This window comes from Eleutherodactylus coqui, chromosome 5 (assembly GCF_035609145.1).
Source record: "Eleutherodactylus coqui strain aEleCoq1 chromosome 5, aEleCoq1.hap1, whole genome shotgun sequence".
Lineage (NCBI taxonomy): Eukaryota > Metazoa > Chordata > Amphibia > Anura > Eleutherodactylidae > Eleutherodactylus > Eleutherodactylus coqui.
The window spans coordinates 219,191,167-219,209,467 of record NC_089841.1 but is presented as its reverse complement, the minus strand read 5'-3'; the positions used below and the strand labels follow the sequence as shown (position 1 = coordinate 219,209,467).

Below are 18,301 nucleotides of genomic sequence, written 5' to 3'. Positions count from 1 at the left end.
TAAGTACTATCCAGTTTTTTTTTTAAACCCCTGCATCGGGTTTGTCTCGCGCCGAACGGGGGGGCTATTGAAAAAAGAAAAAAAAACGTTTCGGCGCGGGACAACCCCTTTAATACAATTCATGAATATGTACGAATAGAGATTCGTGTCCCATCATCCACTCAGATGGTAAGGTAGGTCAGTCACAGAGACGACATTTGAGTACTCTGGAACTGGTCACGGGTGAATTAAGATGGAGGGGCACTGTTCATATCCGAATTAAACGGTCTCATTTTCTGTATGTCCTAATAGAGGTAATAGACAAAACACGAACGTGCAGCCTAAAAAAACAAAACACAACAGCAACAACAACGAAAACCGCTCCTTCTGGACCATTAGCCATTCTACAATCCATCATCCTACCTCTTGCTTCCTGCACTATACGTTTACCTGTTCTGAAACATTGGTCAGCTCACACTCTATACAAATGGGTTTCCCTGTCTTCTTTTAAAAAACTAGTAAAACTCTGTCATTGGGGTTTTCTCCTCATTCAAAACAGTTTAATACAGTTCAACAACTGCAACCCCCGACATGTGAAAAAAAAAAAATTTCTTCCATTATCACAATTACTATGCGTTAAAAGAGTAGCTATGGATTCAGACAAAACCAGACAAGAAACTGGTGAAATCAGACAGATTTCGAAGTCTGCGGCTTTCTGCCTGCCGTTCAATAATCGTCCATTTTGCCAGACACTATTGCCCTTATATTAGGGTATGTTCAGACAGGAGATTGCGAGTTCTGTCAAATTCCAAAATGGACAGAACTTGGATGGGAAAAGAACCCAAAGCCAATTTACAGTCTTTTTAGCAGTGTACTCGATAATTAGTTTGCTTCACGCACATTGCGCTTCATTTATCAAAACTGTCTAAAAAGAGAACAAACTCTGTTGCTTGTAGCAACCAATCAGAACTCACCGTTCACTTTTCAAACTGCACTGGTAAAGTGAAAGCTGTGATTGGTTGATATGTGCAACAGTTTTTCTTCTATGCAGTCTTGATAAACAAGGTAAACTATATAATGCTGATGTTCTGCCCAATGTCCCATTTGAATGGGGGGGACAATCGTCTGAACGACTGAACGAGCGCTGATGTCACCGCTAAGGTTGGTAGCGCTTGGGCAGAACAGTATGCAGGCAGGGAACACCATGGATTGCCAGCTTCTACTTGCTCTCTCGATGCAATTTAATACAATGGATATGAAACTAATAGTTATGGAGAAATTCTGAAAAAAAGATGAATTTAATCAAAACACAGTATCCTCATGCTGTAGCGATAATTCTGTAATTTTTATGAATTTCAAAAAAAACACAATCTTCCATTCCGCTTACCAGAATATAGGACTTTCGCCAGGCTCCTTAACCTTGTAATACTCTTTGTCTTGGGGTAGTACTTTTGTCAGTCCAAAATCCCCAATTTTCACTCTGTTTTCATTTTCAACTAAAATATTCCTAGTTGCCAAATCTCTATGAATATACCTCTTGATGGTTAGATATTCCATGCCCTGTAAAGAACATCATCGTCATCAAAATGTATGGCTGAACCATTTCTTAACCTCTTTAAAATCACATTAAAATAGTCAATTGGGTTGTGCAGAATTGTAAAGAAGAAGAAAAAAAAAAAAAGCTAGAAACGTCAAAAGTGCGTTTTTATGCAAATAAAATAAACAAATTTAATTGTCATAGAAAAACCATAATGTGTTAAAGAAAGATGTTATTACAATGGGATGATACAAGGGAGTCATTCTTTCCTAATTCTACGAGTCAGGCCACTTGTTCTTGACTGAAGGTAAACATCTCATGATTTTATCTGCCTTTGTCACAGCTGTTTGGCATTGAGAGCTTCAGTTTGAAATGCCATCCACTAATATCCCCAAGTCATATTTCCACAGTGTTCTACCATTGGTATAGTTTATACTAGTTTAGCCAAACACAACTACATGTGTCTCCAACTTAAAAGCCTCTGTAATAGCGCCCTCTCCTGCATCAATTACCCTACACCAGTGTTCAACTCCAGTCCTCAGGGACCGCCAACAGGTCATGTTTTCTGGATTTCCTCAGTATTGCACAGGCGATGTAATTATTGTCGGTGCCTCAGACATTGCCACAGGTCTTCTTACCATAGGATATCCTGAAAACATGACCTGTTGGTGGTCCCTGCGGACTGGAGTTGGGGACCCCTGCCCTACACAACTTAGAATCATCTGTAAGTGTGCGGAAAATGGACTTCTTAAAGGGGTTGTCCCGCGCCGAAACAGGTTTTTTTTTTTATTCAATAGTCCCCCCGTTCGGCGCGAGACAAACCCGATGCATGTGTTGAAAAAAAAAAAACGGATAGTACTTACCCGAATCCCCGCGCTCCGGTGACTTCTTACCTACCTTGCGAAGATGGCCGCCGGGATCTTCACCCTTGGTGGACCGCAGGTCTTCTGTGCGGTCCATTGCCGATTCCAGCCTCCTGATTGGCTGGAATCGGCACACGTGACGGGGCGGAGCTACGAGGAGCAGCTCTCCAGCACGAGCAGCCCCATTCAACACGGAGAAGACCGGACTGTGCAAGCGCGTCTAATCGGGCGATTAGACGCTGAAAATTAGACGGCACCATGGAGACGGGGACGCCAGCAACGGAACAGGTAAGTGAATAACTTCTGTATGGCTCATAATTAATGCACAATGTACATTACAAAGTGCATTAATATGGCCATACAGAAGTGTATACCCCAACTTTGTTTCGCAGGACAACCCCTTTAATGACTTAACAAGGTCATAGATAGATACGTTAAAAACAAAGTCCCGATACATATCCCAGTGGTACACCACTAGTAGCCGGTCTGAATGTATTTCATACTCATCAGTTAATGCAACATGGATGAGGACGCCTGTACTTTCATTTAAGCATGTAAGGATTACCTTGCAGATCTGCGTGGCGTACTGCAGCAGTTTTTTGAAGTCCAGCCTCTCTTTATTTTTTTGTAGATAGTCTCTCAGACTTCCATATGGTAAATACTCCATAATCAATCTCAGATTTCGACGTCCTGAAAATGACAATTTGAAATTTCTTGTTTAGTGTGTGAAGTGCAACGTCAAACCGGTTACTTTTGAAGAAGGGAGGGAGGTCAAAGTAGTGCCGTTATCCCATGATCTCCTCCTTTTAGGTTTATTCTGTTTTTTTTAGATTTTATGTGACTAAAACAGAAAAAAAATTAGAAGGAAATAGAGTTACAAATAATTAAAGCATTACCATACTGATGATCTCCTTTAACCCCTTGAGTGGCGGGTTTCCTACCACCCTGTCGTGCCCACCAGGGCAGGTTTTCTAAAATGGTCTAATCATTGAATTTCAACTAATTTTGCAGTTGCGTCTCAAGAGCCATAACTTTTTCATTTTTCCATTGACATGGCCATATGAGGGCTTGTTTTTTGTGGGACAAGTTGTGATTTTTTAAACAGGGGGGAGGAAAAAAAGAAATGGGGGAAAAAAGAAAAAAAGGGGCCATGTCATTAAGGGGTTAAATAATGTATTAACTTCCTTCTCTGGGTCATTACGACGCACACGGATACCACATGTGTGATTGTATTTTTGATTTTTTACAAAGTAAAGGTAGACAAGTGTTTTTATTATTTTTTTAATAATTTTTTAACTTTTGCTTTATTTTTAACTTTTTTTTTTTTGTCCCTTTAGGGGACTTCCACAGGGACCCATCAGGACCCCCTGATCACATTCCGGGGGTCCGATGGTGACAGCCCTTTACTTGCTGCAGTGACAGCCCTGTACATGCTGCAGTCACATAGACTGCAGTATGTAAAGGGTTAACACAGCAGAGATCGGAGGTTTTCTCTGATCTCTGCTGTAAGAGCTGGTACCTAGCTGTCCTCTGACAGCCAAGCACCAGCTCTCCCTGCCATAGAGACCATCGGCTTGCTTCTGACAAGCCGATGGTCTCTATGGCAACCTGTAAACAAAGCAGGAGACTTAGAAGCAGGAGATTGCCGGCAGATCGGCAATATCTTCTGCTGGTTTTTCAAAGCCCTTGCTTTGTTCTCTGTGGGACTGTGCAGGCAGAGCACAATGTCACAGCTTGTGGCATTGTGCTCTGCAGCTTCCATAGTGATACATAGCCCGGAAATCTTCCGGGCTATATCACTATCGGCAGTGGAGCTCGTTAATGACGACCTACACATGCCGGGCCAGGTCGTCCCGTTCCAGCGTACGTTATATTACAAAGCTTTTCTTCCCTACAAGCACAATACAGCACATACATAGTTCTATGATTCCAGAACTGTAGAGCGCCTGTGAGCTCCCAAAAAGGGCTCCAAACATCCTACTTTCCTGTGTGCATGAGGGCTGAAGTCTGTCAACAAATTTCATTTTCGGCCTAAACGCTTTACTATACTAGTCCTATGTTTTACGACCTGTCATGAAGGAGTACTCAGATATAACCCTGTTCTACAGTTCTTTAAGAGTTCGCTGAACTGGCGAGACAGACCGTGTTTTAGTATGGAATCGGCGCACTGCTGCTTCAGTTTTATCCACTTATAAAGCTTTGCCTCTGGTGTTCCTCAAAGACCTTCAGAGAAATGTTGACAGTCAGTTTAGTGGACACTTTCTACGTTGTGGACTCACCTGCGCTGTAACACACTCCTTTGTATTTTACAATGTTTTCGTGCTGCAAGGATTTCAGAATTTCAATTTCCCTTTCAAAATCCCTCATGTACTCTTCAGTACTATGCTGGAGCTTCTTAACCGCTACAACTTCCCCAGTGTTATCTTGTAATGGGTCATATCTGCAAAGTTCAACGCTTCCAAAGTTGCCCTGCAAAATAAAAAAGTTTGACTATTAAAAAATACATAAATAAAAAAAGTTTTAAAAACACCCCTTTTGCCATATTTATAATAAAATAATCTAAATAAAACAAAAATAGATCTATGGCATCGCTGCGTTTGTAAAAGTCCGATCTTTCAAAGTAACACAGAACTGTGCTTTTTTGGATGACCCCAGTCTCCAAGAAAGAAAACGTAATGAAAAGCGATCAATAAGTTGTACCATCGGAAACTACAGGACATCCCGCACAAAATGAGCCCTCGCACAACTAGGTCGATGGAAAAATAAAAAAAAGTTATTGTGGTTAGAAGATGGTGACAGACAATTTAAAAAAATTAAATATATTTAAAAAATAAAAAAAATTAAATAGTACAGTAAAAAAACAAAACAAAAAAAACAATACAAGTTTAGCATCATAGTACTTGTACTGACTTAAAGAATGAAGTCTTCAGGTCATTTTTGCAGCAGTATGTACGCTGTAGAAACTAGATGCACTCAAAGAAGTCGGAATTTTACCTTTTTTTTTTTATTTCACTCCACTTAAAGTTTTTAAAAAGTTTTTCAGTACATTAGGTGGCAACTTAAGTAATACCATTAAAAAAATACAACTCGTCCCGCAAAAAAACAAGCCCTCGGGCAGCCGTGGCGATGGATAAATAAAAGGATTTATGATTTTTTAAACACGGGGAGGAAAAAAAGGGCCATGTCCTTAAGGGGTTAAAGAGATTGTCTGGGTCTCAGGCAACATTAAAAACCTATTCAGACCTGCACACCTGTGGTCCTCCTGGTTTTTGTGGTGGAACCAAAACCACCTCACCCTTGCAGTCAGGTGCCATTCTCCTGACATTATGGCTCCCAGCATCTGAGCAGTCATGCCAGGAGAACAGCACTTGACAGCTGTGGCCTCTGATTCGCTGCAGAGGTTTGTTGGTTTCTGTTTTACAACAAAGACCAGAAGGACCATGGGTATGAAAGCGTTGGATCGCCGGGACAAAGGATGGGCGGATGGGCAAGTACCCCTGCTTTTATAGTTTTAACAGGCCTGAATCAACTTTTAAAAAATAGCCTCTCACCCAGACGACCCCTTCGAATCTGCAGGAATGAAATAGTGAAACACAATGATTTTCAGATTTTTTCCCCTCAAATAGTGGATTACTTAAAAACCTAATAATTAACGAACAGGACCTTGATCATAACTAGAGATGAGCGAGCGTACTCGGAAAAGCACTACTCGCTCGAGTAATTTGCTTTATCAGAGTATCGCTGTGCTCGGGTCTGAAGATTCGGGTGCCGGCACGGAGCGGGGAGCTGCAGGGGAGAGCGGGGAGGAACGGAGGTAAGATCTTTCTCTCCCTCTCTCCCGCCCGCTCCCCCCCGCTCCGACTCACCTGTCAGCCGCAGTGGCACCCGAATCTTCAGACTCGAGCACAGCGATACTCGGATAAAGCACATTACTCGAGCGAGTAGTGCTTTTCCGAGTACGCTCGCTCATCTCTAATCATAACCCAAATGTATAAACTGTATATGTAGAAAATTCACCTTGCCAAGCTGCTGTAGGAATTTAAGATGTCTTTCCTCAAAATGAGTAGGATCACGGTCTTCAAAGCCTCCAGAAAAGCCAAATGGTCCAACTCTCACGTTAGGAAGTAAATCACTTTCTGCCAGTAGTTCATAGTCTGAGGAATAGAATATAGAAAACATGACTTAGTATACATTTCTTGCCAAGACTGAAAAAAGCAATAGAAATTGTCAAACTGAAGGGGTTAAGAAAAAACTTTCTTGGATCTCCTCAACAATCTTGCTCCTAAATAGCTTCAGGTCAAAACATTCCTACCTGGAGTAAACAAACTATTAAGTTCTCTTATAACTGCTCGAAAGGAGGGTCGGAAATCTGGTTCATAGTCCATACAACTGTTGATGAGATTTGCAAGCTCAATCCATTTTGGTGTGGGAAGTTGATGTCGATCTTCATAAAATTGCAATTTCTGGAACACAATCAAAACACAGATGAGCCAAAACTTCAATGTGAAATACTGAATTCAAGGCAAATGCAAATTAAAGTAATACATGTAGGAACCTGACATTTTCAGACGCAACAATAAGGTGAGCTGGGACTAAATCCTAGCTTCTATGACCGACCTAGAACACTACTTTTCGGAGGATGGTAATGCAACCTTTAACAAACCAACTGCTAAACTGTAATGCTAATTAATGCGCTGCCAATAGAGCCGGATGGAATACCATGAAGAGACGAGAGTGTTAAAAGAAGTTACTTATTTCTGTCCCAAAGTATTTATGAGATTCCCAATAGTATAATGAGTACATATATGCAAGTCAACTACTGATGTTATTAATCTTTATAACATCAACCAACTGATTCTTTAATTATCCTCAGAGACGTATATTATTAAGGGTAAATTCTAGAGATGAGCGAGCACCCAAATGCCCGGGTCCGCGTTATTCGAGTCGAGCCTTTCGTAAAATTCAAGAGCTCTACTCAAGTGACGAACCCCATTGTATGTTGGACGCCGGGGGCCGAGCTTTTTTTTTTTTCTAGGTTCGTCTCCCTCTCTCTCCCTGCCAAAAAAATTGCCAATGACGCGCTGTTTGTCGCGGCGGGGCCAAAACAGGCATGTCACAGTGGGGAGGAGCCAAAAACTGGGGCAGGGTCGAACACAGCGTGATGCTCGTTTGAGTAACGAGCACCATCGAGTACGCTAATACTCGAACGAGCATCAAGCTCGGCAGAGTATGTTCGCTCAACTCTAGTAAGTTCACATCTGCGTGAAAGGCTCCGATGCAATCCCAGCACAAAATAGCAGGCAAACTATTGCCACATGCTGCACTATTTTGTCCAGAAAAAATGCCCAAGGGCAGGACGGAAGCCAGATGGACCCCATTATAGTCAGTGGGGTCCGTTTGGCGTTGTCACTCTCAGTCATAGGACGAAATCAGCATTCTGTTTTCCTACTCCCATGATGGAGCAGGAAAACGAAAATCAGGTGTGAAACTAGCCTAAGGCTGGGTTCACACAGGGCTGATTTGCCACGGATTGCCGTTGCATATCCGCACTGCGGCAGAACCGCTGAGTTTGCAGTGCAATGCAGCACAAATTAGATTTTGCCAAAAAGCGGTTCTCACAGGATGGATTTTTTCCGCATAGCCGCAGTGCTATGGTTTTAAAAGATGCAGCATGTTCATTCTTTGGTCTTTTCCGCAGCGCTTTTTTGTCCATAGACCTCTATGGACGCAGTCAAAACCGCAGCAAATACGCGACAAAAGTAAAAAAGCGCTGTGGAAAAAAACGCTTGCGGAATTTTCCGCACGAAAATCCGCAAGCCCAAATTAACCTTTGAAGCGGTTTTGCCGCAGAAGCAGTTCTTCTGCGTCAAAACCGCAACAAATCCGCCCTGTGTGAACCCAGCCTAAAGGATGATGTTTTCTGGTTGTAGTAAAGAGAGGTTATTCAGTCTGTAATAAAAACGTATATTTTCTAATATACTTTTTATATCTACTTTTCACATGTTTTACGATCTTGGCTTTGAACAGAATGTTTCACTGTAAAAACCGACAGAAAGAAAAGACTGGTGGATAGGTGCAACGCTCCCCCCCCCCAAAAAAAATGGTAGGACGAAAGGATGTATTCTGCACTTCTCCTGCTGTCTTCAGCTCCATCACTGGTACCACCTGCACTTTTTGGGTCTCCTATCCCATAGTCCAGGAAATGACGTCCCATCCAGCTTGACTGAAGACCCTTTCTTCCCCCTTAAACACGTATCCTATGCGGGTTTTTTAATATACTTAGCAAAAGAGAATATGAATAATAAATCCTATTGTCCCATCATTTTTGGAGAATTGTCCCCATCCACCAGTCTTTTCTTTCTATAGCTCTTCACACATCTGCAGTGCCCACCTTGGTGGGTTCTCCGGGTTGGCAGGACCTCCACAGTTCATTCACTCTTCACAGCCCTTTATTTTGGTCTCTAGACATTCATCTAGCACCAAAGCCTCCAATGCCATCGGGTTTGCTCCCCCCTCTCCCTTTCTACTGTAAAAACCTGTCCTAGTCATATGCTGAATTTGTTGGAAGACACAACACGCAACAGAGCCATGTCTTGCAATGACCTGTGCACTGGTGTACCGATCACATGGCTAGAATAGATTTTTTTTTAATCCACAGGAAGGAAACTTCCTGGATCTTAAAAAAACCACAAGGAATTTTCCCCAAACTACATAAAAGAAATGTATAACTTTATATTCTAAAGCACATAAATGCTACATGCCAATACAGAAAAGTACGTAAATCTGTCTGAATGCTCACCAGATGTCACCAGAGCTCAGGAGTTAGTTTGATATTCATTATCTTGCCAGGCTCTACGCAGCAGTTATTTTCATGTTGCCTGGGTTTCCTGGGGGTGAGCTTACTACTATAAAGGACTACAGTTTCCATGATTTCTCACCCCTCTCACAGACACTACCGCCATTTACAGTTACCTGCATGGCCCTCTATTTACAAGGTGTAAGGTAGTGCTACAATTATTCTCTGTCTTCACAAACGCATTGAAACATAATGGTCCTTTTACACCGGCCGATAGTCATTTAAATGACTGCAGGAGCGCTAATGTCACCGCTAAGGTAGTCAGTGCTTGAGCAGAGCTTTTAGGGAGCAGGTAAAGAGGACATCATCGGTGGCTTTCCATAACACAGGATGGAGAAGAGAGGAGAAAACCGCATGTTCAGAATAGGAGTCTCATAAGCAGAAGATGAACACCAAGAGCATGACTGCTAAGGAGACTGGCCTAGAGGGCTTTTAGACTGAGCGATTTATCGTTTGCTTGAACGAATGATGTCAAAGTTGGCTGGTGCAGCTTGTTTATACAGGCAGATAAATCTCTCACTTGCAAACCATTCAGTCGTTCACATTCACAGCCCAATTAAGCACAGAGGTTTGGTTAGATGAGCAGGGGCTTGTCTTTTTTTAATTCAAAAGAGGTCCACATATGTGACAATCAGTATGCGCTATGATTCATAAAGAGGGGAGGGGTGTGTATAATAACAGGAGCAAAAATTCATAGTACCCCCACCCACGTGGTCATCTACACTCTATGCCTCTCCTCCTCTCCCTGCAGCCTATCAGCATGTCCCTCTCCACTCCACTTCACACAGGCTAAAAGCACCGACACTTTAACCTGGTCTAACTCAGGCTAGATTGCAGCCAATATTCTTGGCTTTAAAACAAGATCACAGCTGCAGTTATAGCTGGGAACGAACCTGAGACAAAGCCTGTAGAAACATGGATTGCAGTGAGGAGTATATGTAACACAAACTTTAACCTGCTCTATCTCAGGCTATAACAGGATGTAGAGCTGTGATACTAATCTTGTTTTAAAGCCAAGATACTTTAGCTGTGATGTCACCTGACACATATCCTGTTCAAACATGGGTGGCAATGGGAGCTACAGGTACATGCAGCTCCCACTTCAACTCTCAAAGGCTGTATTGTGGCTAGATGCTTAATTTTAAAACAAGCTCTACTGCAATACAGCCATTAATATCATGGAGGTATCCCATATATCTTTGCCAGCTGAAGTGCTCCCCTGCAAGGACATACCAGTTATGTCCTTGGCAGGAAAAGGTTAAAAAATAAATAAAATTTATATTGAAACACCTTAAATTAAAGCTGAATAACCACACTTTAATTACATATTGACAACTTTGGTTAAAATCCATTATGGTGTTGTAGAGAGACTAGAATATGAAGAAAATGGTGTCGCTGTCCAAATATTTCCAGAATAAACTGAATCAAATTTGGTTATCAATTAATAAGAAGGTAAAATGGAGAAAAAAAATTCTTAACTCTCTGTTCATCATAAAGCTCTGACTTACTCTTTGAGAATCCAGTGCATTGAGCGGTTTATCACCACCACTACATATTTCCCATAAGGTGGTGCCAAAACTCCATTTGTCTACCGTCGGGGTGAGATTTTTTGGATTGTCGATGCATTCAGGAGCAACCCATGGAATCCTCTCTATAAGAACTAAACGGGAAAACAGTGATAGGAAGAGTGAGATATAGTTTCACATAGGATGAGCTGGCTTCAATACATTATTTTCATTCCATTCGTGGAATATAGTTCACTAAATGAAAAGTGCAATTAAGTGATCCAACGGTTAAGTAAATATTTTTTACTTTTAAGGCAAATGACCTTAGAAGGAGTTTACCAAGATAATTTTAAAGAACCACTGCTCCTGCGCTGTTGCTCCGGTGATCTCAAAAGGTATTTGTTTACTTGGCTGCAGCACTGACATGTCCATATATTCTTGTGACTACTGAAGCCAACCTCTGGCTCCACTCCGCTGGGACCAGCAATTTGGCTGCAGCAGTAACAAAGGTATACACACACATCATGGATGTGGCCAAGTTAGCAAAAAGTGTCAGGACCCACTGAGGTGGCAGGCGATTTAAAAGGGGAATATAGGATGTTACGTAATATAATACGAGGGGGTGCTGATAAGTCTTTGGCTTTGTGTTCTTTTTTTTGTTTCTATGGTAATGAATGTTACATCACATGAAAACTTTGTGTGTCTAATATATGTTTTCAAGTTTTGTGTTTGTAGCTTATGGCAACAGTGATCTAGGCACGCGAGAAAACAAAATGGCGGAGTCTAAGGCGATAGTCACAGAAAATGAGGGCAGAGGAGTGATAAAATTCTTGTTTCTGCAAGGAAAGTCCGCGGAGGATATTCATGGTGATATGTGGCAGACATTGGGGGATCAATGTCTTTCATATTCTACAGTTAAGAACTGGGTTGCCAAGTTTAAAACGGGCCACTTCAGCACCAATGATGAGGAACATCCTGGACAATAGAGAGAGGTTGTTGTTCTGGAGATCGTCGATGCTGCGCACAACCTCATACTGGAGAATCGGCCAATTTCAGCTGCAGGAATAGCAGACATCATGGGGATTTCTGGTGAACGTGTTTGTGTCATTATCCATGAACATTTGAACATGAAGAAGCCATCTGCAATGTGGGTCCACAAATGTTTGACAACAGATCAGAAAAGCAAGCAAGTGAAAACTTCCCGGTCCATTTGTCAGCGTTTCCGGACTGATAACTTCCTGGATTGACTGGCCAGTATGGATGAGACCTGGATTTATTTGTATGACCCTGAAACCAAGGAGCAGTCAAAAGAGTGGAGGCACAGTGGTTCTCCTCGCCCAAAGAGGTTCAGGGTGCAAAAATCAGCCACTAAGGCGATGGCGTCTGTGTTCTGGAATAAGGAGGGTATGCTGCTAGTGGACTACCTTCAAATTGGTTCCACCATCAATGAAAGGTAATACATTGAACTTGTGGACCAATTGAAGGCAGCTCTGAAGGCCAAAATGTGAGGCAAGCTGTCCAAAGGAATCTTGTTCCTGCAAGACAACACCTCCGCTCACACTGCACAAGCGACCACGGCAAAACTGGTGGAGCTAGGCTTCTAGCTGGTTGACCACCCACCTTATTCACCAGATCCAGCTCCCTCCGACTATCATCTGTTTCCAAACCTGAAGAAACACCTCAAGGGTACCAAATTTCACACCATTTCTGATGCCATGGCTGCTACGGATGACTGGTTTGAGGCACAACCGAAATCCTTCTTTTTGCAAGGCTTACAGAACTTGGAATACCGATGTAAGAAGTGTGTTGACATCAGTGGAGAGTATGTGGAATAAATGTCAAGTTTCATCTTCCTATCTCCTTTCTTTCTGGGTAAAGCCAAAGACTTATCAGCACCCCCTCGTATACACATACATGATCACTTTTCCTCCTCCTGCAAATTTTTTTATTCTCAGAAAACCTGTTTAAGAACACATTTTATATAGATGCATATATTTTTTATTTATTTCTAAATTTATTTTTAAATATTTGTTTTTGACTATTTTTGGAGATATTTTGAGTTTGTCTTTCTTCCCTTTGTAAAAAATTTTTGAAGGGGTTTTTACTAGGGTTAAAAAAAGAAAATAGGCAGAAAAAGGAAATGCAATAAAAAAATAAATTAAAAAAATAAACAAAAAACTATATATAAGTAATCCATAAACAGTATGGTCCAAATTAAAAGAGTACTATACTAGATTAGTGTAAAGAAAGAATTGGTACATATCAATTCAAAGCTCCCTGCCAGTGGCCATGCCTACTCGGTCACTCCCTTTGATATGTGGTAGGTATGGAGTGGTTGTTGTTCAGTATAGTGCACATGTAGCAGTTTGGCTGTCTGCATGTCGAGGGATGTGATGTCTATACCTGCCCTTGTATTTTGCATCAGAATGTAATGGCTGCTGGCAGTGATTTTTAACAAGCCCTGGCACCTTTACTACCTGCACCGAGAAGAAAAGTGTGTAACTGCCATATCCTTGCTAAGAAATAAGCAACATAGAGCCCACCGGCACCAAGAGAACTACCACCATGTGAATACACTTACTTTCTCTTGGCAGAACAGAATTGCTAATTCCAGGGTCACTGAGCTTGATGAATGCAGGATTTCCTGTCTTCCGGTCTTCTTCTCTGATCAGCAGAATATTCTTCAGACACACATTACCATGTACGAGATTCCGATCTTCCTACAGCATGAAAAAGGAAGCGAGAGAACAAGCTGACAAAAATGAATAAGACAAATGGAACCACGAGGCTATAAAAGTAATGGTGAGATAAGCCAGCAAGAGTTTTCTGCATCTTGTCAGTCAACCACTAGAACAACCATTATGGTTTATTCACACAAATTACCCAATATGACCACCACTAACAACTGCTTATAATGCACAGAGCTCCAGTGTCCTCCGCATGTGGACGATTTATCATTACATGATTATTGGTATTCTGGGCTCAACAAATATTGTTTTTATTGATAAACAATTTTCCAACATACTTTCTGCATCAGTTTCTCATTCAATGGAGCTTTGCAATTTCCAGTGAAGTAAAAAGAAAAAAGAAAAAAAAAAAAGTTAGCCAGGTGACGTGATGGATACTCAGGTGTATGGCTCTTCACGGGAACTCTATTAAGCAAAGCACCAATGAAGATTACTATGGAAGGCCTGCAGAGGTCTTGAAAAAACATCATAGAGGAGACTGAACTGATGTCCAGGCAGCACGTACCTCCGCCCACACACTGCACTCCCCCAGTAATGGAGTGTACATGCCACAGAGGCATGTACAGCTGTCAGGCTGGCCCTTCCCACTACTGTACCCTTGTTTCAACCCCCTACTTTCGGTGGAGACAAGATACACCATTACCTTGATGTAGAAAGTATATTGGGAAAAAGTATATCTTATATTATAGAATTTTTATTTGGTGAGATCAAAATAGCGTTGAAAGGAGTTTACAGAAAATCATAAATTATGTCCAGTGTAAATGGATGCTATATTGTTGCTGGTTTTATACTTATTCTATATTGATTATTGACATTTAAGATATTTTTCTCGGGTTATCAATTTTATTATATATATAAAATATATATTTTTAAGATGATCATGTTTTTTTTTACCAAATCATGTTTTGTATCTGTAGGTATATATAATATTTATCAGTTTTTTAATGTGTTAAAAATAATTTGCATGAGATTCGGGTACAAAATAGTGCTGCTGTCTATGTAGGCAACCAGCAGATAGATGCTTGTTTTAGAATGGAATAGGAGGTCTATTCAGTCCCCCGTGACAGAAGTTTTAACAAGTCTTTTTTGTGCTCCAAGAATGACATTTGATAAAGTTATTTTAAATCTGGAACGCATGTAGCATTCCGTCACTCGGTCATGTGATTTAGTACCTCCTAAGGAGCTAGATTAACCCACTGAGCACCAGGCGAGTTTGTTTCACTTCACACCCAATACAATGTCTGTATTCCAGAAGGCACTATTCTGACATACCTTTCTTAGAAACAGACTGGCAGAGAGTGCTGGAACAGCTGCAATGTGAACAGGTGTGTTATGTTATTCGATCATGGTCCCTGGCTTTCACTAAATTTGTGCAGGCCTCAGAAAACCCCATTAAAAACTGTCTGTGCATTAAGGCCCTTTTAGACACAACGATTTTCGCTCAAAAATCGTTGTGTAACTGCACTGACATCGTGCAGGTTTAGTTAAGCTGTCGCTGATTTTTCAGCGTGCTGAAAGAAAACAATGAGTCTTATCAGAGATTCACAGCGGGATACAGCTGATACTATTGTTTCAGCTGTATCCCGCTCTCTGAAGACAGGCGGGGTATGAAGAACAGAGCTGCCCAGCTGTGTTCCGCATCCCCCGTTCGGAGTGCTCGGCTGTATAACAGCCGGGCGCTCTAAGCGGGAAATAGCTGGATGCAGAAGACAAATGGCCCCGCTTGTCTTCTGCATCCTCCGCTCGGAGTGCAAGGTGATCGCTCAACGTTTGAGTGATCACCTTGCGCTGTAAAAAAGCGCACATCGATTATCGCTCAAAAGATTTTTTGAGCGATAATCGTTGTGTCTTAGCTAGGCTTTATTCAGCTTAAGAACTTCTAAGTAAACACTTGTACACATCTATTAATTAGGATTACAGGTAAGACACTTCATTGTTATAGATCATAAGAATTTTTCCATGAAAGAGAAACAAAATCTTATATCTATGATTAAAACTGACCGCATGTACATACGGTTTAGCATATGTAAAAGTGTTAAAGGGGTTTTACAAAATAAAAAATAAATAAATAAATAAATAAACTGTATGGGCATTGAACACACAAAAAAACAAAAACAATAAAAACACAGGAGCCCCCCAAAGGCAGCAGCAACCAATCAGCAGCTTCAGTAGTGAAACTGCCATGGACGGCATGTGAGCACTGCAGCTTCTTCTGGGACCAGGAGTGGTGCAGATTGGCGTTTCTGCGCTGGAGTTAGTGGGACATCTTAACTTGTATGACATTTTTTTTCCCTTTAATATTTGCTTATTGCCTGACTGTAGTTTTTTTAAAAATTTTTTTTTTTAATCTTGGAAAACATTTTTAAATTTCACAGAAACTTTGTCTTTTTTTCTCATTTTTCCTAAGGCCACAATCAGATCTACGTTTCAAACAGTACTAAAACTGCAATGAAGGCCAGTTACACCAACAACCATTTGTCAGTGATATGTAAATGGAGCTTTAGGTTCTTACAAAGTCAATACAGAATATCGGCGGCTCAGAAGATTTTTCACATTTCGCTAGAATATTTCAGAAGCTTAGCTGCTTCTAAAAACATATAAAGCACTTTCTTAAGTCTGCCTTCAAATGCACCCAAGTACAAGGTCTGCAAATAAGGACATCACTTGTGAAATGCTAAAGCTGCAGTTTTTGAGAAATGAATAACCTATATTCTTGAAAAGAAGTCTGGAAGCCGTCCCTGAGGTCGTACGAGGACGCGCCAACAACCCTGGTCCTGTGGAACATTCTAGGTCAGGTAAGGGCACCCAACTTAGTCACCTCGTAAAACCACATAAGCAGGGTAGGGCATAGAGTCTAGCTGTGTGAACATCTGCTGGCCTACTGATAATGTCACGATGCTTTAGCATCTTGTATAAATGTAAGCCAAGGTACAGACTTCTAAAGATCTACTAAATACAAAGTGTTCAACGTATTAATTTGTGAAGCAGCGTGTAACATATTATTTATGATTGTTCTGTATGGTGCCCTTACCTGACCCTTATAAATTCTTACACAAATTCTATAAAAAGCTGACCTTGTTTTATATAGCAACTCGGTCACACTACAGCTTTCTCTTTAGTTTAGGAAGCGAAAGCTACAATGTGATTGGTTGCTATTGTGGGAGATGGCTGATAGGTTCACCATTGTGTCTGTATTTTCTGTTGTCAACTGTGAAGATACTATATTGTGTCTATAATCTAATCCTCTGGGGGAAGGGAACATCGCCCCCCCCCCCCCCCCCCACAAGAATTGAAGGAGCAGTGCTCTGTGTCCATAAACTGGTCAAACTGGTTCTAACCAGCAGAAAACTACTTATCTAGGAATGTCTGTGTAGAGGGACAGGAAATGGCTGGCTGGAAGAGAAACGCAGGAAGCATCTCCTTCAGACAACCAGGGAAGAATGAACAGAGCGTGCTCAAGGGAAGCTCCTCCCGGGTGAATGATCTCACAGCTACCTCACAAGTACCTCCCTCTGAGAATGACCAATCAGCACACAAAATAATGTAACTGTATCCCAAATGATCTAACTTCCTGTGTTGAAACTTTATTTAAACTTCTACTTGCCTAAATAAAGACAGACTCTTTTGGGACACGAGGTAGACTCGTGGTCTTTGAAAGGCTCTCCACGCCTGTACATTATTCTTATCAAATATGGCACCCACAGTATATCGAAGAGCGAAAATTGGGCTAACACTATATTAGCTTTTTTTTGTGTTAGGGGACTTTTAGACAGAACGATTATTATTCAAAAACTTTTTTCCAAAAGAGAAAAGTGAATGATAAGAGTTTGGTCTAAAACCGAGAATCATTCTTTTTACGCAGGCATAAAAACCAAGTGAATGAGCGGTATATCGTTTAGTCTTTCACATTCCCTTTTACAGCGAATGTGAAAGACTGAACGATACTCCTTTAAACGATCCCACAATGAATCCGCCTATCTAAACAGACTGCATGAAAGTGAAGGCGCTAGCAGTGACGTCACTCGCTTGTTCAAACGAGACTTGGCTCGTCTTAAAGGACCTTCAGTCAGTTTTGATAAATGAGAGCCTATGTGTGTTTGGAAAGTTTACAATGGAACAGATTTACTAAACAAAACTAAATAAGACTACTGACGACTGGGAAACTGAATGATGAAAATACAATTGTGAATGAAGAGTGAGTGATTTTTGTGCATTTACAATGCACGATCATGGCTCACATTTGTTCGTTAGTACTAATTGAGTGATGGTTCCGTGTGAATGGGTCCTTTAGTCTCAATCTATTTGCTTGTCAAGACATTTCTAGTCCCTTGCCTTCCTAAATCTCTCCTGCAATTTTCTCACTTTTTTCTTAGGGCTTGTCCACACTAGTATTGGTGATTTCCGTTCCTCTGTTCGCTTTTGTTCCCATTGACTTCAAGCTTTTGTGCTACTTGTCCAGTTTTAAAACCAGAAATGAAAGAGAATGGAATCAAATGGAAATATTTCCATTTTTTTTCTCCTTCTAACCTCGTTGAAATCAACGGGTAAACACCGGGAACATTTAATTCCTTTTTATTTCTGTTTCTCCCCTCCACAAATGGAACAGAGGAACAGAACTCACTAATGCTAGTGTGGACAAGCCCTCAAACTCCTTTTGTAGTGGTACAATTTCTCCATAACCTGAGGTATTGGCCTTTAGGTATACCTTTTTTTTAACATTAAGAAATAACTAACGCACTGCAAAAAACCATTGGTTGCCGTCTTCTTTCCGATACATTGATAAGTCAATGTCCCTCCTCAGTTTTAAAGATCTC

General features: G+C 41.1%; 1 protein-coding gene across 2 annotated transcripts in view; it reads right to left on the bottom strand.

The window, feature by feature from the left end:
* JAK2 (Janus kinase 2) overlaps positions 1-18,301 on the bottom strand; it is a 126,758-nt gene that overhangs the window by 5,865 nt on the left and 102,592 nt on the right. For both annotated transcript variants that reach the window (XM_066604242.1, XM_066604243.1), the window contains exons 15-21: positions 13,322-13,460; positions 10,744-10,895; positions 6,692-6,842; positions 6,397-6,533; positions 4,659-4,848; positions 2,945-3,069; positions 1,367-1,539 (exon numbers count right to left, since the gene is read on the bottom strand). In XM_066604242.1, coding sequence (XP_066460339.1) covers positions 1,367-1,539; positions 2,945-3,069; positions 4,659-4,848; positions 6,397-6,533; positions 6,692-6,842; positions 10,744-10,895; positions 13,322-13,460 — 1,067 coding nt within the window. The remainder of the gene's footprint in view (positions 1-1,366; positions 1,540-2,944; positions 3,070-4,658; positions 4,849-6,396; positions 6,534-6,691; positions 6,843-10,743; positions 10,896-13,321; positions 13,461-18,301) is intronic.